The sequence below is a fragment of the Pleurodeles waltl genome, chromosome 10 (assembly GCF_031143425.1).
Source record: "Pleurodeles waltl isolate 20211129_DDA chromosome 10, aPleWal1.hap1.20221129, whole genome shotgun sequence".
Classification (NCBI taxonomy): domain Eukaryota; kingdom Metazoa; phylum Chordata; class Amphibia; order Caudata; family Salamandridae; genus Pleurodeles; species Pleurodeles waltl.
This window is the reverse complement of record NC_090449.1, coordinates 850,920,299-850,943,418: the sequence shown is the minus strand read 5'-3', so window position 1 is coordinate 850,943,418 and position 23,120 is coordinate 850,920,299. Positions and strand designations below refer to the sequence as shown.

The 23,120-nt window shown below is 39.4% G+C and overlaps 1 protein-coding gene across 1 annotated transcript in view; it reads right to left on the bottom strand.

The window, feature by feature from the left end:
• Window positions 1-23,120, bottom strand: part of CUBN (cubilin) — a 1,111,275-nt gene that overhangs the window by 491,642 nt on the left and 596,513 nt on the right. Inside the window, exon 37 of the mRNA XM_069211549.1 lies at window positions 3,339-3,544. Coding sequence (XP_069067650.1) covers window positions 3,339-3,544 — 206 coding nt within the window. The remainder of the gene's footprint in view (window positions 1-3,338; window positions 3,545-23,120) is intronic.

Genomic DNA, 23,120 nt, shown 5'->3' with positions numbered 1-23,120 from the left:
ACAAAGCAGGAATCGCTATTAGGAAAAAGGTGGTTTTGTACATAGCATTTTGCATTTCATAAATAGCGATTTCTATGAAGTCACTATTTAGGAAATGCAAAATTGCATTTTAGTACATCTGGTCCATAATTTAAGAGTGAACTCAAAAGTGAGAAAGAGGCCCCATTATGCACTTTAAAGGGGGAGGTCAAGAAGTGACTCCAGAGTAGGTTATGGGGAAAATTCTGATTGAATTTAACTGATTGTTGCTTGAAAAAAAATGATCTAACACTGAGCAGAGTTTATGAGAGGGAAAAACTTTGTATTGCAGGCATGTGTTTAGGAAAATGCTTAACAATGAAGAGAAGTTTTATAAGCTGATTGCCAGCTGAGCCAATTTGCTCATTTAAAACGTAATACCAGTTCAGTGGACAAGGCACTGGTAAATGTATGTAAAAGTGTGGAAGGCTATTTTGGCTTCCAAGGAGTATGATTTATCCCATGAGTGGTCTAGAAGCTTACAGTGTCATTTTGCAACACAAAAGTCATTGTTATATCATGGCACTGAATGCAAGAGGTGGTGAGAAAACTGAACTGGAGAAGGAACAGTCAAATTAATAGTGTGTGAGCCCCATGAGTAGAATTGGGATGAGGCCTCATTAATGTCTGTAGGCTCTGATAGGGGCTTGGTTTGAGGTTGGAGGTAACATTCACTAAGGTGAGATTATGCCAGGTGTGTTTGAATCATAAAACTGTACTGGTGTTTTGAAGAAGAAAGCAATTCTGATAGAAAAGAGAAAAAGGAACGGTCAAACAGCCTGACTACTCATCTCACTTTAGATACATGTTGCCAGCATGTGACAAACTACTGCTATGAGTACACTTAGAAAGAGCTTTGCTTTGTGCTAAAGGACCCTGAATCAAATATTTGAAAAAGACGCGCAGACTGGTAAACAAACAAACCCCATTATACAGGCAGAATGCTATGCTTGGCACAGAACACATGGATTGATAGGTGTACCTAGCAGATCACATGCCAGCACATGCCTGTGGCAAAATAGTGCTTTTTTAATTGAGAGTAAAACTCTAGTATTGGAAGTGTGGGAGGTTAATGACATTCAAAAATTGAATGACTCGATAGAAGAGAGTAATTTTAAGACATTTGCAGAACCACACAAAGAATGCTAATATATTGCAAACCAAGTGGTGGAAATACAGACAACTGTTTCATTGTCTGACACACTCCCTGGGCCATATCCCAACAGAACTACCTCAATTGGCAATAATAAAATACATACAAACATGGGGTCCTCATAAGAGAATGGGATCAGCACTGTAAGGGATACTTATCAACCAAACATTCTCAATCAACACATTGAGAGACTTGAAAACATGGTGGTAGCCAAGGTTAGCTGTTGAATAAACAGAGGAAGATTGGGATGAGTTGCTTTATAGACATAATAAATGACTTAAGGAGGAAAGATTGAAGTAAAAGTACTTTAAGGTTCTATATGGATGGCACTGGTCCCCTCTTAAATTACAGGTGGCAAAACAAACTTACTCTTTGAATTTCTGGAGACATGGGAATCCTAACTAGGACATTGTACATATACTCTGGGTTTGTAAGAAGCTAACACAATGCTTGAAAAAGGCATGGGGTATATTAACAAGAGAAGCAGGGATAACAGAACCTTTAACTGTCGCCATAGCACCGCTGTAATATAATATGACTCTTATAATGATATGTTTTGCAACTTCTTTAGCTGTAGCAAATGTAGGAAGAATCCCTTGTGGGTCTAGAAAACACAGAATATACCTGTGTGATACGTGCTTAAAGGAAATGTTCGATATAGGGTCTTACAGAAAAATGATGTATCAGTTGATTGACCAGTTCGCTAAATTTGAAGAAATAGGAGAAGAATTTCTGAATAGATAATTGGAATTTGAATAGTAATAAAAGAAACAGGGACATTACATATTGAATGCAGAGGGGCTTCAGGAGGCAGGGGCGCAGTGCCTAATTTGTGCTTGTTTTCGTTGCGGAGCACCGCCACTTATTATTGAGGGCCGACTCTTCCTCAAGCATTTACTACAAGCAAAAAACACATATGGGAAAGACCGAGGAAGAGAAAAACGAAGAAGTGGCACAAAGGGGAAAAGGAGAAAAGCAGAAGTTGCAAGAGTGTGCTGAAGGGGCAGGGAGTGACTTTAAGTGGATTAAAGAGGCCAGAGATGGCTTCAGGATTACGCTGCCACGGTATCCCGTGTTCGCACATTTAATTGCAGCAGCCGCATGTTTAAGTGGAAGGCTTTGGGCACCAGCTCTTTTCTATTTACAAATTAAGCCCTGCTGGGGCGTGAGAAGAAGGGAAGAGAGCGGTCTTAGAGAACAAGGACAGATTCATTTGGAAATATTTAATATGATATTACTTTTAATCAAAGAATTGTACTATAAAAATACATAGAGAAGGCCAGTCAAACAGGCATGCACTCTGAGGGGGACTGATGTGCCTCACTGTTCATCACCCCTGTGGCCCCACCCCCTTTACCAGAAAACGATCATAAACAAAATGTATGATTGTTTTCTGGTACAGGTTTTGCAGCTGCCGCTGCTGGCAGGTAATGGCGCTCCTCCGCCCAAAGGGAGGAGCCCTCACTGGATTTCGATATCTGCAGAGATGTTACTCCGTCACAACGGTGATGGACATCGCATCTGCCAAAATCTAAATCCCATTAAATCCTATTGGATTTAGATTTCGCTAGATGAGATATCCACTGCCGCTGTGACAGAATAACCCATTCACCAGTATCTAAATCAGCCCCTAGAATTTCCAATACATAACAAATACTGGCTTTGGATCAGAGCCTGGTTTATGATTGAAAGACTCTGGCCCATATTTATACTTTTTTAGCGCCAGATTTACTACAAATGGCAAGGGTGCAAAAACGACCTCAATAACAGAGCAGCCAGTGGAAGGACAACAATTAAGCTGAGGAAATCAGTATTTGGTCCATGCTCCAGCTGAAAGAAGAGGAAGTGAAGCTATCATGCGATGGCCAGTTAGAAGGCATAAATAAGAGCGACAAGGAAGCTAGTGAATGATATGCTTTGGGCAAGCTGAAGGGCCCTTGTTGTATACAATATGTCTTGCAAGAGAGAGCTGCGCTGAATGATAGGCAATGGGAGAGTTGCAAGAAACCTGCTGTATACAACATCTCAAATGATGCAGTGCATTTAATGTCACCGGCAACACCTACAAAACTATCTAAATAAAATAATATGCACACTCTGTACCTCAGTTTAGAAACTGACTGATTGCCAAATTATATATGTTGAAATTAAAATAGCATGTACTTACTATGGGAGAATGTGGCTTGGAAACCAGACCCACTAATTGATCCATCAGAAACAAATTTCATCCACAAGATGTGTCCAAAAATTGAAGTAATATTGTCAGGTAATGCAGCACCACAGAATCGCCCCACCAGGAAACCGGTGTTGTTTCCTTCACGCACCTCCAAATAATCATGAGCACAGTGTTCATCCTCTTGTAAATTGAAATTTCTGTTGCAAGAAAAGTGAAAAACAATGGTTTACATCTCTTTTCAGCACTTTATCTTATAAGTAATGTCTTTATTGTTTAAGTTTTTTCTAAAATTTCAGACTTTCTGGATTTCATTCACTCAGAATCCAAAAGCACAATATTCTCTAGGATTTCCAATGACATAAAAGGTCAAACAGGAAGCCTCTGTTCATGTCAATGTTGTTTAAATTGCTCATAAGCAACCATGTGCAGTCAACTGTAGCAGGGAATGGGGTCTAATGAAGGATATCAATGGTATCCAACATTAACAAAGTGTACATTACATGATAAAAATGTAGGCATACAAGCAAATTAGATTTTTGTTGCGCATCTGAGAAAAGTTTTATATGTGGGATTCTTTTCATGGTAGTAAATATCGCTATTACTTAACATATTTTACTATATGATTTTTTAGGAGGAATTTTTAATTCCACCAGTGGAATTAGAGCAATTTAGTAATTCTGGGCTATTCAAGTAACATGGAAGTACCAATTTATTCCGATGTTCCACCTGCAAAATTAAATCAACACTGTCATGGTTTTAAACAGGACAGGAAGAGAGAGCAGTCCCTCAATGTTTAAAAATCACTGCAGATTAAAGTTTAATCTGCAGTGATTTTTAAACATAGAGGGACTGTTCCCTCTTCCAGCCCTGTTTAAACCACTGTGGTGCAGTGCATACCTCTTGGCACCCTTACATAAGTATGTAAGGACGCTGAGTGGTATGCACTGGAGTGGATACCCTTCTGCTCTTATACCTATTAAAGGGCATGAAGGGGTATACACTGGATTGGAAATCCCTCAGTGCCCTTACATGCTTATGTAAGGGTATGGAGGGGGATGCGCGGCACTGCAGTACGTTAAAAAAGTGATAGGTCATTGAGTTGGTTTAAAATAACTGCTTATGATGCTGATATGCTTGTTTTTTTTAAAGTGAAGTCTATGCCTCATGCAATATTCCACATGAAGAGGTCAATAATGCATCTATTTCTGATATCGAAGTTGCCTGTGGCTCTTAGGCCCATAGCCAAAAGTATTTTCTTTGGAGGTCATGGCCTCTTTAGCAAAAACAACATGTTGCATTGGCTCTCATTGTACGATTGAGGTTGTTGGATTTTGGGCGGGAGCATCACCTGAATTGTGGGGAACTGAATTCGATCCCACACCTTGTGACAACTATCGGGCCAACTGTTTCCGGCTAGCTAGCAGCGCCTCACCTATGCCCAAGAGCAGGGGTGATTTGTGGCAGCAGGGTGCATGACATTGTGATCTTCCAGGGAAATTCTGGCGGATCAGAACTCATCCTTTTCTCCCAGTTACATTTGTCTCACACTTGCAAACCGAAGCAGAAAATGGGTCAATACGTCTTACTGAATCAGCTGTGTTCTGGATACAAAGGCATGGACTGCAATAATTAGGATGATAAACAATACTAAAAGCAGGATGGTGACAAGAAAAGTCCTACCATACTGTCACTATGCAAGATGTATAATTTCTATCTACGCCACTAATGTTCTACATTAGAGCACAGCAGGATAAATCCTAATCCACCCTTCAGCACCCCCCCGCAGGAAGACATCATCCCCCACACCTGAGTATGGCAGTAGTGAAGAAGCCTATTGTCTATTGAGACACCTTCCCCATATAGGCCAGGGAACCGGCAGTCTCAGCAAGCAGCTGTGGCATTCATCTGGCTGGAACCTCCCTCTAACATACAGGGGGCAGAGAGATGTTTCATAATAAAACATCTAGTGTTCTGAGAAAAGTGTTCCCATGTAAAAATACGTATGGTTCTATGAAATGCTGGAGATGAGATGTACAACTTTGTGCTGGCAACCCTATCTTGTTGCAGCCTTGAACAAAGCTCACAGTGAAAGAATGTTGTGCTAAGAAATGTAAATGCATTCCCAGGTAAACTAACAGCAAGCTAGAGGAAAATGGAATAAAATGAAATTTAACTAGGCTAAAGGGTACAAGCAGCAGGCCTATTTGCTAAAATAACATTCCCAAAAACACAACTACAATGGGTTCACTACAAACATAATTGATAATTGCCAGTGGCATGGGCAGTGCAGGGGCCCCCAGGGGCCCCACGACACCCGTTCCCGCCATCCTGTTCCTGGCGGGTTTTACCGCCAGGAACAGGCTGGCAGGAAGGGGGTCGGAATCCCCATGGCGGCGCTGCAAGCAGCGCCGCCATGGAGGATTCCCTGGGCCAGGGGAAATCCGGCGGGAAACCGCCGGATCCCCTTTTCTGAACACGGCTTTACCGCCGCAGTCAGAATAGCCCTGGAAGCACTGCCAGCCTGTTGGCGGTGCTTCCGTGTTCCCCGGCCCTGGCGGTTTGAAACCGCCAGGGTCGGAATGAGGGCATATATATATATATATATATATTTCTATGTATATATGTGTGTGTGCATATATATATATATATATATATATATATATATATATATGTGTGTGTATGTATGTATATATGTATATATATATGTATATATATATATATATATATATATATATATATATTTCGAATCCACTAAACATCGCTTTGTCTGAGCCCAAACACGGCAGACCTTGGCAGGGTCACGAACCCCATACATAAATAAAACCGTTCCTCTTATCCAAGGACTTTCGTCCTTACATAAAGGAAAACCGTCTCGGTCACAATTGTCTTGGGATATACTCCATTTTATTTCCTTTGTTACAAAATAAACATCCACCCGACGCGTTTCGGAAATTGTTGTTCCCTTGTTCACGGGTATTCATTTTGTCCATACCTTCATTTCTTTAAATTTACATACGTGAATGCAAAAAAACTATAAACATAGATGATGGACCTCACAAGCTACCTTCTGCATACCTAATCTTGGCTGCCATCTTTAAACATGTTTTTTAAACATGTTTATAACACATGTTTCACAACTACGTTTCCAGATCTTTATATTAATATAAATGTTAAATCATCAAATTAAATTTAATACATTAACATGATTTGACCTAATCAAACAGTTTATGTATACCTTACACGTATTCAATAACTATTGATTAATCATATTCCAATCATACCCATATATTCACAGTCTAATAATTCTTTTCATTATCATACACTTGACTTTAACAGAATTTCAATTACATGATACTATTATGCGTATTCATTTACTATTTAATCCCCAGTGGGTGTAAATCAATGTATAATTGCCACAATAAATGACTTATGATTATTTTAACATCATTAATCATGTCTGCATTTTATGTATGTATATGTAATATGTGATAAATATAACTCTCAAAAACCCAAGGGGGTTATATTATATTTTCTCACTACTCTACATCTCTCGCGGAGACTTATACAGGAAGTATATATATTATTATATGCATTTTCTTTTATCATTATTATTGCACTGTTGTGATTATTTTAAGGGTTGCATCTGTGTTGCTCACCTTATTATATTTGTGTAACTGGGAAGTGCCTTAATAAATTCATTACTCACACTAAGAGTGCTGCATTCTTTGCATTCCTTTCACTTCATTCCCTCTCGGTCTGAAGGAAGGCAGAACAGCTGGTCACATGTATCCATCCTTTTAAATCAGCAGTCTGAACAGACCAATTTATCATTTTTCCAAATTTAAAATTACGTAATCTCATCTAAATCTGTGCAATCTAATCTGCTCAATTTGACTCTTTCACTCCTGCCTTCAAGCAGAAGTCCATGTGCTTCTTTGCATCACAGAGTTAATACATGTGTTGCGAAAAGTGTACACAAATGTAAAACATGTTTAAGAATCAAATAGGCAGTTTGTCATGGATAAAGTATGAAACGTAGCATGCGTTTGGGGCAAGAACAGAAGAGTGGCTTTGTAATGTGCTGAATAAACTAAGGCAATCTACAGGGGACTAAAATGGGAAAATGTTTTTAGGGACTGGAGTAATATAGAGGGGCTCAATTTAGGAAAACCACTGTCAGAAAAGTCAGGGAATCACTGGTCATAGTGTCTAGGCAGGGGAAGGAATTTACAAAGGCCGCACAATCTAAATTCCCAAACAACCCAACATGCATAGTTGCTAATCCTAATAGAAGGTTGGCATAGTGTACTATTGCGGAGAGTCTGAGACCATGTAGAGTCAATCACATGAGCATAATTCTAAAAGGCCAGGGCAAAACATGGGGTGTGTGGGCACAAAGTTAAAAGAAAGCTTGAAAGTGGGTAGAATTTGCAGTATTACTGCAGGACAGAAAATAGTGATATTAGATAATCCTGGCATTCAAAGTTGCTTATTTAAAAATGGTGTGTTCGTGCCCTCGTAATCTCCTAACTGACCACGGGTCCCATGGTGGTTAACTCTACTGGCGGAGCTTATTTTAATTTGCTCGTTTGTTTTTTCCGATACCTTTTTTTTATCTTATTTTGTCTCCGGACATCCTTATTTGTAACCAACACATGCTACAGCTCCTCGCCCTTCATATCCGTTATTTTACACTTGTTCCTTACCACTAAGGGACCTACTCCCTTTTGGAACGTTTTGGTATATGCCGTTCTGCTTTTTCCTCATTAAACTTACATCACTTCTGACCCATGGATAAGTCTTTTATTACTTCCAACACCCCTTTACCAGGCCCCGTCTCCCTTTCTCTCCCCCCCCCCCCCCCCAGGTGCTTTTAGTTTTACTAACCTGAAGGTTACTGCATGATGGTTATATTTTAAACTTCTGCATCTACTCCGCCTCAGACTGCTTAATTTTCTAGGGAATCCTTGGAGGCTTATCAGGGCTTCCTCGCCTCCCTTCTTCGACAACTGGAGAAACCACACTCGACTTAGCTGATCCAGCTCTTTCTCCCAAACCTACCGACACACCAACCACGTTCGTACTCTCCCTGGCCGGACTGGCCCAGGTATGTTACGGAGTACAGGGACTATTAGTGGGTTTCACCACCTACCGCCTGACACGACTTCTTTCCTTTCTACCAGTTTTAGTCACTTAGTTGTCACGTCTCTTTCTGTCTCAACACTCGCGTTGTTATTTTTACTACACATCGCCTGGGTTATATTTGCATAATAACCTAATACGTAACTTTTCTGTACCTCCTGTTTTCTATTTTCCACTGGATCATTTGGGTGTCCCATTCACGTCTTCCCTTTTTTTTCCCCTCTCACCTCGATATTGTTAAAGGACACACTTTGAGTACACAGTTTGCCATGCCAATCACCTTCCTCTCACTAGTGTGTGCATGCTCACACATTTCAACATTAGCGGAGCACGAGTCCAATTTATTTATTTTTCTGACTTGTATATACACTGAACAATATACGACACTTAGCATTGATTATTGTTTTACAGCCTTGAAAAAGTCACTTGTGTGACGAAACACGTGTTGGCTGTTTCTCTGCATAAATGAAAAACTCATCTATGACCAACACGGTCTAAAGGATTAAAGACTTTGACCAACACCAACTTGGAATCAGTGTTTTTTTCTCCGCTTCTGGATCCACATTACCTAGGGAAACTTTTTCCCATTGATATAACCGGACTATACTTCTCTGAGTGCCTGGTCAATCTTGCCTAAACTTCATTGTGTATCTGCATACACAACTTTCAGTGCCCATCGGGTAGTGGGGCACTCGACCAACTTGGCACCAGTTTCTCGCTTCTTTGACTTTGTTGCCTAATACAAACTGTAACGTTACGGAGGTGCGGCACTCTGACCGCCACTACCCTTTTAACAAAAATGCAGCCATCAATGCACATAGAGCAACAGTCTCACGTAATCCAACAACAGCATGTGGCATTGGGTGAAGTGTTTTTGCAGAGCACAGGATTATGCTCACTAGGGTGGCATAATGTGCTCTTCACACGTCAAGGGAGCACTTATGGATGCATCTGTAGGGAGCACTTTGATTTATGAATCAGTAGATCATTAAAAAATATACCTTGGGAGAGCACTGGAAAATATGGCACTGCAGAGCACTGAATTGTTTCTCATGGGAGAATATCATGATGTCTACTTCTGGGTCACAGGGCTCTAAACATTCTCGGGGTGTAAGGCGACATTTAGATGAGGTCACAGTTTCATGTACAATGGGTGCACATGATAAGTACAATTGGGAGAAGATATTTACCTGCACTATGATAGATGTGATGTTTTCAGCTAAGGGATGTTTTGGATTGCTGCGTTTTGCTGGGCGGGGTTTTTAACGCCAGCCTTATGATGATAATAAGCTCAGAAGACTGCAAAGGGTTCAGAAAAATACTGCTGAATTTTACACATAGCATCACGAATTACATCTATATCCCACCCAGCCTCGAGGCACTCGAATGGCTCACATTCAAAGAAAGAACACAATCCTAATCTCTGCACAGCCAACAAGCCTCTCCGTTGCTATGACCTAAACTACTTTACAAAATCTTGTAGCCCTGCCTCTAAACGAGGCATCCGAAATGGACTACTTATAAAGTCTTGGGTCCTGATTTCAAATGCACCCTCGGAGTTTTCCTCTGATAAAGTGTGTCAGGTTAAACCTGCCGACATTTTTCGGGGAAAAGGCCGGTAAAAAAGGCAAAACATGCTGAATTAGGTGTCTTAGATACCATGTAATGTCTCATTTTAAAAGGCACAACTTGCAATATTTGATAATTATTGCAACTTTTAAATTCCGATCCCCGTGGTATCATTTTGAAAGGTGCAACAATAATCGCCATCCCAGCTGGGCATCAATAATTATGTCCTTGATTGTACTACGGCCAAGGCCAGAAGGAGCTACCGACAAATGACTCCTCGTTGAGGGCCCTGCCTGTAGTAACATTCTCCCCCTTGAGGATGATTTCCTAAACAAATGTCTTCCACTCTGCCTATGACAAGGTGTCACCAGTCCAGGCAACTTCATCCAATAGCTTCTAAGTCATTCTGTATTTAGCACCAAAATAAATCTTACTACAAATTAAGAGCACAAGAATGAACTCTATAAGTTAGGATTCCACTAATCAAAGTCTAATTCCTCTTACCCTGTAATGCCACGTGGGGTTAAGGACTACAATTCTGCAAACCATCTTCACCTTAACCTTAAATATGACTGTAATTTGTGCAACAGGATTAGACTAAGCAACAACAAATTGTACTGCTTCCATCATAGAGCTCCAAAACAGAGGCACCGAGGAATGCAAAACTCCACAAAACCCCCAGATAAATAAAATTGAAACGCCCATAATGCACATTTACGAACCAGGATTGACAAATGTATCAAGGCGACACGGGGCTTCTTGGAATCTATATTCATGTATGGATAGAAAGTTAAAACATAATCTCATGTTTATAGCAATCTGGGGTGGTTCTTTTGCTGCTTTGAAGTGTTCTCTATTTTTTATTGTCCCAAATATTTGAATAATATGTTGAAAGTTTAGTAACATTTTCATATTTTCTTTGAATGTGTCCCTTGAAAATATTTCCTAGCCAGTATTTACATTGCACTCCAGATATAATAAGCAATGGCAAAGCCAATAGGTCTCGCCTGTTTGACCCATTGGCTTTGCCAATCTATTTTAACGATGCTGTACAACACCTCCAATGTGGTGCAGCATTGCTAAAAATGAATAAAAAGGCTTATAATGCAGCTGAAGCTGTCATTTTGTAGGCACTCGCACCACGTGTGCATGTGCACACAAAATTACGTGCACACATTTTTTCTTTTTATTTACCAATCTGAGTTGTATTGGGAGATGAAAAGGAAAAAACGGTTAAAGCATTTTTTAAAGTGTGTGGGGCAGAAACAACACCGGAGGCAGAAGCACCACACTGAGCTGGAAAGGTGGGGGCGCAGATGGGAGCAAGCAACACAGACATCATGGGTGGGGTGTGGAGAAGAGCAAACACATGCAGAAGAGAGAGCAACAAGGAGCGTGGGAGGAGAACAGCAAACCACGGCCAAAGAGAGCAACGTTGAACTGTGGGGGAATGCAAAGAGCGAGAAAGCAATTCAGGATTGAAAATCACATGAGGATGAGAACATCACTGAAGGGGCCAGGGAGAAGCACATGGAAGAAAGAGAGCACTACTAAGTGTATGGGGGTGGGAGATGCACACTAAGCAGACAGTTGGAATACACATGTATTCTTTTGGAGTGCGTTAGATAAAAAGAAAAAAATAGTTACCTAAAAGTGAGCAGTAGACTGAAAAAAATAAACTGGAAATGTTCCAGGGGAGGGAGAACTGGAAGAGTGACAAGTAAAGCCGTTGAATAAGAAGCAGGTAAATGAGAGTGACAGAAAAGCCTTCCAGTGGTAAGGAAAGGACAGGCTGCTAGCCTCTCTGTGTTCTTGATAAATCCACAACATGTCATTTGCTATAAGATAGCTGGCCTGTCTGGTAGATTCCACCTAAAAAGTACCATGCAACAAATGATTGTTAACGGATGTGTGAAAGAGACATGCCATAAAATTGTTGCCCTTGAGAAAGCTATTACCTAACTTGAATGAGTACTTTTCTATAGACAGCAAAGTAATAAAAGAGTAAATAAAAACCCGTTTCAGAAGCAAAATGCTTTAATTTTGACTGATTGGAAAGCCAGTATTAACACTTGCATTATGGTTAATATTACCTCCATTAGACCTAGGCATGTACAATGGTGCTTGGAAGCATTCATAAGTACAAACCTAAAAAGGCAAATTGATCATAAAAGATACAGGGAAGTAATTCAAGTTTAAAATTGGTTGAAATACCCAGACCAAGAACTGGCTAATGTTAGAGCTTTGATTTTTGAGATTAGGTTGTGTTTCATCTTAGACAGTGTAGCTGATCCATGATTCTACATGCACATCCCACAGGAAACAGTACAATTATCTAGCGATCAGAAAACACAAATCATCAAATCATGCAAGTTCAGTCCTCAGGTAGTAGAACTAGCCTTCAATTACAAAGATTCCATAGGGCCTATCTTTATATAGGGTCAACCGTCAGGAATTTATCAGAATTCATATAGGAGAGTTATTTTTTTAGTTACACAGATTTTACAGATTACACAATCAAACAGGACATCAATCCCACAGGCCACACAGATATTATTCTCTCTGTATTTAGCAGAGCTATGTCTAAGGTTACATGGATGTTTGAGACTGAGACCAAAAAAATATGCTTAAGATACCAGATCTTACACTCTTGGGCAGACCACATGCCATTGCGCTATCCCTAAATTTACACCAATCCAATAGCTTCAGCTCTCAAACTGGACAATTATTCACAGGTTGCAAAACTATCACACATACTGATAGAGCTAGTAGTTTTATAGGATGATCTAAGGAAGCAGTGTTAGGGTGCCATCTAATCACATTACTAAAGAAAGCCTGAAAATAGTATTTTGATGGCAAAATAAGTAGAACTTTGCTTACAGCACTGAAAGTCCTTTAATTGTTCCTGCACCCAGGATAGGATTGAGCTGAGATTTCATCCACATCTGCGCAAATGTTCTCAACTAGAGGAGATTGAAGCCTCAACTACAACAAACACCTTACAAATACAGTCATTTTTAAATGAAAGTCCGCATTTTGGTTGCAGTGCATGGTAGTTATATAATCTTTACTTCAATGGTATCGCTGAAAGAGGGGCTGTTTTAACTGTGTAGGACTGAATGTACAAAGGCCTGTAATAACTGACACTTCACAAGTAAAATGCCAATGGGGCGAGATTACATTTAATGAAAGATATTTCTGTGAATCAATGCAATGTAAGGGCCCAATTTAGAGACTGAAGGAGAGGGTACTTAGATGCAATGGCAAAAGAGTAGCCTCTCCACCAAACTCTTGGTCAACCCATCTGATTTTGAGTTAGATGGACTGCCAGGTTTACGCCAATGGAGTAAAATTAAATCCTTCAGTGTAAACTTTCTTCAGTTTGCCCGACAGAGTGGGGGCCGACGGAGGACGTTCATAACACTGTCCTCCAAAATTAGGTTGCTACCTTAGGAGAAAGTTCCTATTGTGTAGGTGTTATTATTTTTTCAAATTTTAAAAACAAACTCCCACTATGGGTTTTTGTTTTTTAAACATAATTTAAAATAAAAATTTTGATAGCTAGCTGTTATATTTGATGGTGCTGTCAGTAAACTTTTTCCACCTTTGGCAGAAACTGCCATCACTACAGTTTCTTGTGAATGTACAGAGATGTCCGAATAAGCTGAGAGACATTTCTCAAATTGGTGGGTGGATTAAAGGCAGGGTAGCGAATATAAAGTTCTTTGGCAGCCACTCTGCCTTTTCTCCATCCACTAAACCATAAATTAGTACCAAAGCCTTTTTTGCCAGAATACCACTGAATGAAGAATGAGTGTAAACGTAGAGGAACTAAGCCAATAGTTGTATTTTATTACTTTTGATCTTGTTGTTTGGTGCATTTATATTCACTTAAAAAAATTCATCCAATGGTCCTATTTTAAGGTCGAAAAATCTATTTGCTGCTACATGCCTATGGAATAATTTATATTTCTATAGAGTGAACACTAGAGCTATGCCTGGTTCTCTTGGCCCAAGTCTATTTTACTTGTATCTTTGTTTCTTCAACTGGAACCTTATCCTTTTCTGGTATTTTTCAATACTTTTCAATAAAAGGAATATATAGTAGGAAAGAAAATTGGAAACACTTTTAGATCCGGTTTTTTTCAGGCTACTGTTCCTGTGTTTTTATTTAATGAATATTTGGTTTTACAATAGAGTTATCACAATTTGAAATGCTGTTTAATTATTTTTCTGCTTTTACAAATATTGCCAGCAACATAGTAAAAAACCTACAACAATATTCTCAAACGAGTAGGCAGTGTTCACGCAACACATTTTACAGGCTCGTCAACTCAAGACACAAGGGAGACTTCTAAATAAAGGGAACATTGACAGCACCAGCTTAAGACAGGTCTCCACCACACTTTACTGTACCTTAGTGGTAAATCATTGTACGTCACCGAAAATGTAAATTAATGTTCTGCTTTTGCCTGGAAAAGCAGCAAAATGTGTTGACTTTTCTTAGCAAAACAACAGAACATAACACATTACCATAGCACAAAGCAACATAACTCAACTGAAACATAAAGGGCACAGCACAAAAAAACAGAACACAACAACCACACTAGAGCATAACAACACAATGTAACAATGCAGAACAAAGACGCAACAGCACAACGGCACAAATAACAGGATTACATGAACACAAACTGCACTTTTTGCACTACTCTTCTTTTGTATTTATATACCTTGGTACACCTTCACGAGGATTTGATCAGGTCTTGTCTTCCAAATCGCAATGTGTGGGACACCACTAATTTGTAAACACAAACCTCATATTCTTCAAAAAAATAAAAAGCATTTATTTTTACATTGAGGGGCCAAAAATAGACTGCCTGGAACATCAAAAAACACATGGTGGCTAAGGGTGTACTTGCTTTGCTGTTGGCAAAATAACTTTGTAGACCCTACAGTGAGAAGAATGGCATCAGTGGGCTGCCCTATTTAGGGTGGCTCCTTTGATATGACTCCCACCAATGTCCATTTTTTCAAGGTCCGCCATATCCAGAAAAGGAACCCCATGCATGGGAAAAAAAGATGCAAGGGACATTTTCAATGATAAGGGTCTTTCATTGGGAAATATATGCAATGGGAGATCTACCATTTTACCATGGCATGTCATACCATCTGACACAGATTTCCGTCAAATTGGTTACTGTTACGTAGATGGGTCTCTCTGTTGGAAAAAGGTTATCTCTGTGTGTAGAGACATCTTGAAATTTGGGAGGTCTGCCATGCTTTAAATGATGCCCTTACACTTAACTACCACAACACCAACTATGCAATCTCTAAAATTGAGCCCATTTGATGGAGAGGGCCTGAATTCACCCCACACTGTGAAAAGGTAAATAATGATGTCTCTGTAAAACCATAATATCATAGCATCCCATCAACATCAAAGATCTCACTCACAACAGAGGGAATTCTGAGATTGGTTAAATTGAAGTCAGAGAGATTTGAAGCTTTGCTATTAAGAACATCAAGAGAGATATTGTTAAAATTATGATTTATGATGGAGAATGGTAATGGACTGAAGTAGTTTATTCTTCGTGTGACACCTCTAAGTCAAATCATCACACACTGACAGTTCCTCTGTCAACATTCTAAGTTAAATGCCCGGAGATTCCATAAGGATGGTGGGTAAGGGGGGGGGGAAGAAAGGACAAACCATGACTAAGGGAATTAACTTTGGAAAGGGAGAAGTAGATCACTTCTTAATAATTATTCATATAATCATTTATATAACACTTAAGTGAGTCATTTAATTTACAACACATGTCCCTTATTCATGAAGGACAAAATATGAAATTCATCTTTTACTGTAATAACATACCTATTTAAGAACACCAGATAAGATTCTATAAACATACAGAAGATCTGAAGCTTGTGTAATTCATCGACCGTGGAAATATAATATCATTTACTTGGTGATGAAGTCTCTGAGCCAGTGAGGCTTATTTCTCATTCTATCTGGCTTTACACATGGGATTTGTCCTAGCATCAGATGAGGAGCCATGAAGAGTGTTGTTCATTATAGAGTTCAGTCTTGCTATCCTATCCACACTCCAAGTCTTACCATCATTTAGCACAACCACTCTACGCACCTCTGTAATGGTCTTTGGGTTTGAGAACTTGCTAGCGGAACTTTTACGGGGGTAGGAAGTTTAACTGCTGCTAGATCTCTTACCTTCCACTTCCTATGACAGTCATTATGTCTCACGTTATAATGGTCCCTGAACTGGTTTGGTGTAGTCTTACTTTTGTGCCAATTTCTTCCCTGTGTCCTCCACCCAGCCAGTTCGGGGATAGTTTGTTCTAGGATTCCTCCCTTTTAAAGAAGTGAATGGAGAAATACCTGTGGTATTGTTAGCGTGGTGTGATAGGACCACAGCATGTTGCATAAAGCTTCTTCTAATGGATACCCAGAAAAAACAGCCAGCTGGAAGCATTCTTTGATCATTTTATTGACCCATTCACCCAAACCATTGGCTCTTGGGCAATACAAGACGGTCTTAAAGTGTTTGATAGACAACTTTTTAAAGAAATCACCCATGTCCTCTGAGGTTAATTGTACTCCATTGTCTGTAATGAGAGTACTGGGGATACCCTCTGTGTAGAACGTGTCTAGTAGGAAATCGATCAAGACTTTCATAGTTACAGATTGTACCACCCTCATTACAATCCACTGTGTATGGTAGTCTACTAGCACAAACATATACTTCCCACTCCAAGATGAGAACTTAATTGGCCCTATTATATCTTGTGCTAACTTGTCCCAGGGCTTGCATGGTATTACTATAGGGGATATCGGAGCTCTCTTGGTTATTTTAGTTTTATCACTTTGTGCACATTTTATGCAAGCCTAAACCTTTGTTTCTATTAATTTGCCCATCCCTGGAAACCAATAGTGAGCACATGCTTTGTTTTTTGTGAGATTCCTACCTGGGTGTCCTTCATGAGCTAAGTTAGCAATTCTATCCCTCAAGTTTTTAGGTGGAATTAGTTCTCCTCTTCTTACTAGATTCCCTTCTATGTTGAGTTCTTGCCTGACTTCCCAATACTCTTGTATAATGTCTGGTACTTGATCTTGTTTGTATGGCCAGCTTTGTACAATTTTTTCTTTCAGTAGGGTTAATGTTTCTTCTTCTTTTGTTCCTGTCTCCCACTCTCCTCTTGGGATTCCTGGAGCAATGATTTCAGATACACATCCTCCCTTTACACGTACTCTTCTTTGTGTTTCTCCAGGGACAATCTGGAGAGGCAATTGGCTACCTTGTTTCTTTCACCTCGGACAAACTCTACTCTGTAATTGAATGCTTCTAGTCCAAGGAGCCATTTGTCTATGCGTGGTGTGGAATTACCTAACCCTTTAGTTGTTAAGAGGAATGTTAAAGGTTTATGATCTGTTTTTACATTGAAAGGAAGACCCCATAAGAAATACTTGAAGTGTAGTATTGCCCAATAGCATGCAAGAGCTTCTCTTTCCACAATCGAGTAGTTTAATTCTGCACCTTTAAGATTACGTGATGAAAAGTCCTTTATTGCTAGCATCAGTGGTTAACATTGTCTTCTGATTCACATTAAAGTTTCCTTGCGTGGGTGCTTGTTTTATGTTTTCAAAAATTTGTTGCAACGACTCATTCCATTCAAAGTGGGTCCCTTTTTTGTAAGCTCTCTTAGGGGTTTGACAATGTCCGCAAAATTCTGTACAAACCTCGACATGTATTCAACTAACCCTAACAATGATTTTAATTCATCTTCATTGGATGGTGGAGGTGCATTCTTTACTGCCTCAATAAAATCTAGTTTAGGTTTTATTCCGTCTTTTGATATGTGTCCTAAATAATCTACTGACCCCCTGCCAATTTGACATTTTTCCAGTTTTAAGGTTAAGCCTGTATTACGCAAGGCCTTAAATACTAACTTCAGGGATTTAATATGTTCTTCTTCAGATTCACAATAAACCAAAATGTCCTCTTGATAGCTACAGACATTATGAAAATATCTTAGAATTGGTTGTATTATTCTTCAAAAAACTGTAGCTGCGGACGCTAGTCCTAACGGCATTCTGCAGTACCTGTAAGCTCCAAATGGGGTTATGTAAGAAGTGTATGATCTGGAGTCTCTGTGAAGTGCTACCTGGTGGTAAGCTGATGCTAGGTCTATCACACTGAAGTAGGATACCTTACCAATCATACTTAACATCTCATGTATTCTAGGCAAGGGAAATCTATCTACCCATATGTTTGCATTCAGGTCTCTTAAGTTCACACATAATCTTATTCCATTTTCTTTCCCTTTATTGGTGACTACAATGGGTTCCAACCATTCAGAACTTTCTATTGGTTCTATTACTCCTGATTCTTCTAGGTTTTTTAGGTTCTTTATTTTAATGGTTCTTCCATGAGGTGTGGTACTACTCTTGCTTTGTGTACTACTGCACGAGTGTTGTTTTTCAGTTTGATTTTGTGCTGGTAATTCTTTAGGAGTCCCGATTTGTTTTCAAACAACTCTGGGAATCCATTACAGATCTCATTTCCTACATATGCTCTTTCACACAATAGTACTTGTTCTGGATTATTTGGGTCTAACTTTATTCCTAATTCTTTCTGATGCCTCCATCCCAGCAGCTTTGACCCTCGTTCAGTTACATACACTTTACCCACTGTGGAACGACCTTTAAATTGTATACATACAGTTGTCACCCCCAGTAATGTAATTGGATCTTTGTTGTATCCACTTGGGTTTATGTCAGCTTTTCGTAGTTTATGGCCTTTTGTACCTAGTTTATTGTCAAACACTTTCTTTTCAATTAATGTGTATGGGGAGCAAGAATCTGCAAAGACAGTTATTTCTTCCCCTTCCATATTTGTGGTGCATATGGGGTATACATTTTTGTTGATCATGCAATCTGGTTCTAATTTACAACAGATATCAAGATCCATAAACAGCTCATAGGAAAAGCCTGAACAGCTCATCAAATAATGTCAGAGTTGGAAGGTGTTTTGAGCTGCTGCGCTGAATTTAGGAGCCATAACTTGCGCTAATTCGCCCATCTGTTTAACAACATCTCACCCATTTATCTAAACAACATCAGCAGTGCGGAGGAAGTATGTTAAAGAGACTGATCACTTTTCCAAAGATGAGAGAAACATTTGGGCAGAGTCTCCAAATACTGTCTGTCAGAGTGACTCATGCAGTGGATTGCACATATACTGCCCTACTCTTGTATGCACAGCATAAACTATTCACAATTCTGTTTTGTGATATACTTAAGATCATCATGTTTGAGGTGGTTTTCCTTCACCCAAATGCCTACAAAGTAGGCAGTCACAAACATAATGGTAATTTGTTTTTGCTTAAAAGATACAAATCTCACGCAACAAGAATCATGATATTGAAAAAAATATCCTGAACATAAAATGGATTGGAGTTACAGAAATCACTATACACGTGTGGACTGAGTTGGTGATTCTAGCTAGACAGTAGTATAATTGTTAGTTACAGCACTTTGAAGTGCTAACTCTGTACTATTGAGCCCTGTATACAAATATGCTATTATTATCATCATGTCATGTTGTTATTATTAGCACAAGTAGTATTAGTAGCAGTAGTAGAAATACTATTAGTATTTCTGCAGGCCTTGCTAGGCCTGCTGGTTGCAACATGCATTGTAGTCACACACACTGTAAGAGTCCCTCAAGCTGGTCGACCCACTTATTAAAAAGATGAGTCCCAGCTGAATAGTATTTCTCCTATTTTAGAGGTGTTGTGACTTTAGGACCCGGTAACTCTGATTAGTGGTCCGGGAAATTCCAACCTGGGGCAAACCTCTGTTGTGCAGTGGTTAGAATTAACATTAAGTTTTATAAAGTCTGCACACTGGCTATGTTTTTTTCACAGGTACATATTGACAGTTTAAAACCTGGCAATATTTATTGGGGAATATGTCTGGAAAAGTCCAGAACATGCATGTTTCAACGAGGAACAGGAATGTGCCTTCTATATTTCACTTTGAAAACCTTATCAGAGGCGTGAAGAATATCCCATCTGGGTTTCGGAGACTATAATTGACACCTTAAGGCTCGATTATGACTACTTTGGGGTTTTGTGATCACTGCGCAAACATCTGGGTGTGTAGGGGTCACAATTCCAAGACGTTTACCAGACGTGGTCCAATAATGTGTGTAGCCTGGAGTATTCAACTTTAAATATCAGCATATCCAACTTTCCAGAGTTTAATGGTGGGAAAAAGCTCAGTAAATATTTGGACATGAGCATTTTAGTGCAGCAAGAGTCAAAATGTGCATATTAATTCCAGTTTGAAAGGACACACTTTCAAATTTAATTTTTATGCCCCTTGGAAAATTGTGTACCCCTGTATATTGGAGTTTACCAGGAGCGGCCGTTATTTAATAAATGTCTTCAACTCTCGTAATTATGACCTAAGTATATAAGCGCCTCTTCAAGCGCCTATGTTCACACTTAAGTACAACAGCGGGACCAAAGTTTATTTTGGCAAAATCTCAATCTGATTAAGCAAGACAGGAAATTTGGGTTTTCACAATCATAAATGAGTTCACTCCTCCTGCAAAACGTGGCTAACATGCACACATTTGCACACTTGTGGAAATACACCATGAAAAAGTTCAGAAATGTTACTTCTCAAGGGCATGAGTAATCAATTTTTAAAGGAGATATATAGAAGGGACACCTTGAATTGCAAGAATGGAGAAGGAGGAATTTCTCCGCTAGGAAGCACATTTTTCCCATGGGGAAATAAAATAGGGAAATTAACTTACGAGATACATCTACACCTACAAAATGTTAGACATGCTACATTTTCTATGCATAAACTCTTGGCAGAAATCCTAGATAGCTCAAACAGCTGAAGCTTCCCAGGAGTAGTCCAAAAATTCTTTGGGAATGGCTGAAAAATTGGAAATTGGCACAAATCTTAAGTCCCCACCTAGCTTTTATTTTCAAAGTTTTGTGAATTGCCCCAGTGGAGGCACATTAACTGTTGGCTCTTTTCCCAGAAACGTATTACTCTGGTCTGTGGTAAATGAATGAGTTGAATCCCATGGAACTGGGAATTCCGCGTGGTATTCTTGACCCTAAAAATCTATTTCACAGTAAGTCCCAATTCCATAGAGTTTAACTTGTAACTGCAAGGCACTGGATTTACTACACTGTAAGAGTAAATTCGCCCCAGTACTGAGCAACTTGTAATGATGCCCTAATTCGATTCTCAGTCTAAACTAACAAGGTTTAACTTATTGATTTAGTATTTGTAAAACACCTACTCCTGAGCCGACCACCAGCTGGATTATTCAGAAAATGTGTATTGGACAAAGTAAAAGCATATGGAAACTCTCATGGACTGCATTACTTAGCATGAATACTAGCTGGAAAGTAAAATTGGGCACTCCACAATCTCTTCATTTAATCACTGAGACTCCAACATTCACCCCTGTAATTTAACATTTCAAAGCAAGTCAGCAGTGCAGCCCAGTATTAAGTTTCAGTTGGGGGTCTTTCAAAACTAATTTTGGCAGTGTATAGACGTATTTATACTTCCAGATGTCTCTGTAATTACCATCTCCGCATCTAAGTCCAGGGGATTCTCTTCGGTCTGCATTATCAACTGTGTGCTCTGCAAAATGTCCAGAACACATCTGGAGCCAGTCTCGGATACAAGCTTTAGTATCATCTCACAACTAAGCATGGGATAGCTCCTGCCAAAAGACTAGAACTTTCTAGAATATCCGCAACCAGCGAGTTTAAGCAAACAAAATCTAATAGCAGTTCCATTTTAAAACATTCAAAGGAAACTAATTTACTTTCTTGGACTGACTTTCGCCTCATATGTGGAACAGATGTTCCAGATAATTTTCCTATTGGAAGGACTGAATTCTGTTAAAACTGGAGTGATGTCTTTTCATTAAGAATAGTAATTAATGTTCATATAACCCGGGGTCTAGTGGCCATAATGTAACATATGAATTCAAGAGAACAGAGTGATTATCTCAATTTCCTGCAATGGACCCAAATGTGTGATTCTTTGCAAATCACTTCAGGTGCCTGTACACCACGATTTTATTGTCTGCCACAAAATAATACGCACTAAATTTCAGTTTTAAGCACTAAATGCAAAACAGTCCATTGACATTTGCAGCGCGATCTCCCTTATTTTTTGAGCAGTTCTCTGAAAAAAAAAATTGATCGTGGTGGTCAAATGAATATAAACTGGACATGAGTGGAAAGCAAACCTCAGTTAATGTGTAATTCCTAGCTTGGCTCCTGCGCTTTTAACATGCAAACGATAATCGATTAGAGGGGTTTCGCAAAGAAATAACTGTAGCATTGACTGTCCACTCAACAGACACTTATGAACTACGATTTTCCTTTTATAAACTCATGTAATACATTTTTGTAGGTCACAGATTTTTAAGTCAAGCAACATCAGCTTCATCTAAAGAGATGAAGTCAAATGGACTACAGGAGACATAATCATCATGAGGTGGATAGCCTGCTGAGTTTTCGCATACAATGATTGAATTAATTTATACTGAATGCATTACTTGTGTATATGAACTCAGTGAGATAAATAGCGAAGTTTAAGCCGTACATACAGTTCCGGGTAATACACAGAAAGAAAGTGAGCAGGAAACCTGGAAGTGAAGAAAGTCATCAGGTCAGTTACTTGTTCACAAATACAGTGGGTTACGTTTGTACACAGCAACATCCTGCTGATGGGATACACGGGGTGTGTGCCAAGATCAGCAGGTTTCTAGGAGATGCTTTTTTTAGCATGAATTTGAACAGTAAGAGGAAGGAGGTATACACGTTTTGGGGGAGAGGGAGCCCGAAACTTTAGGGGAATTGCCGCAGAAGACTTGTAAAATTGTGGATATTTTCTTAAACGCAGGCAGGGTAAGCAGTAGTGTGGCTCTCCCTCTCAAGTTCCTGTTTCAAGCCGATACTATCGGTTTGAAGACTCTATATGCTGGTGTAGCC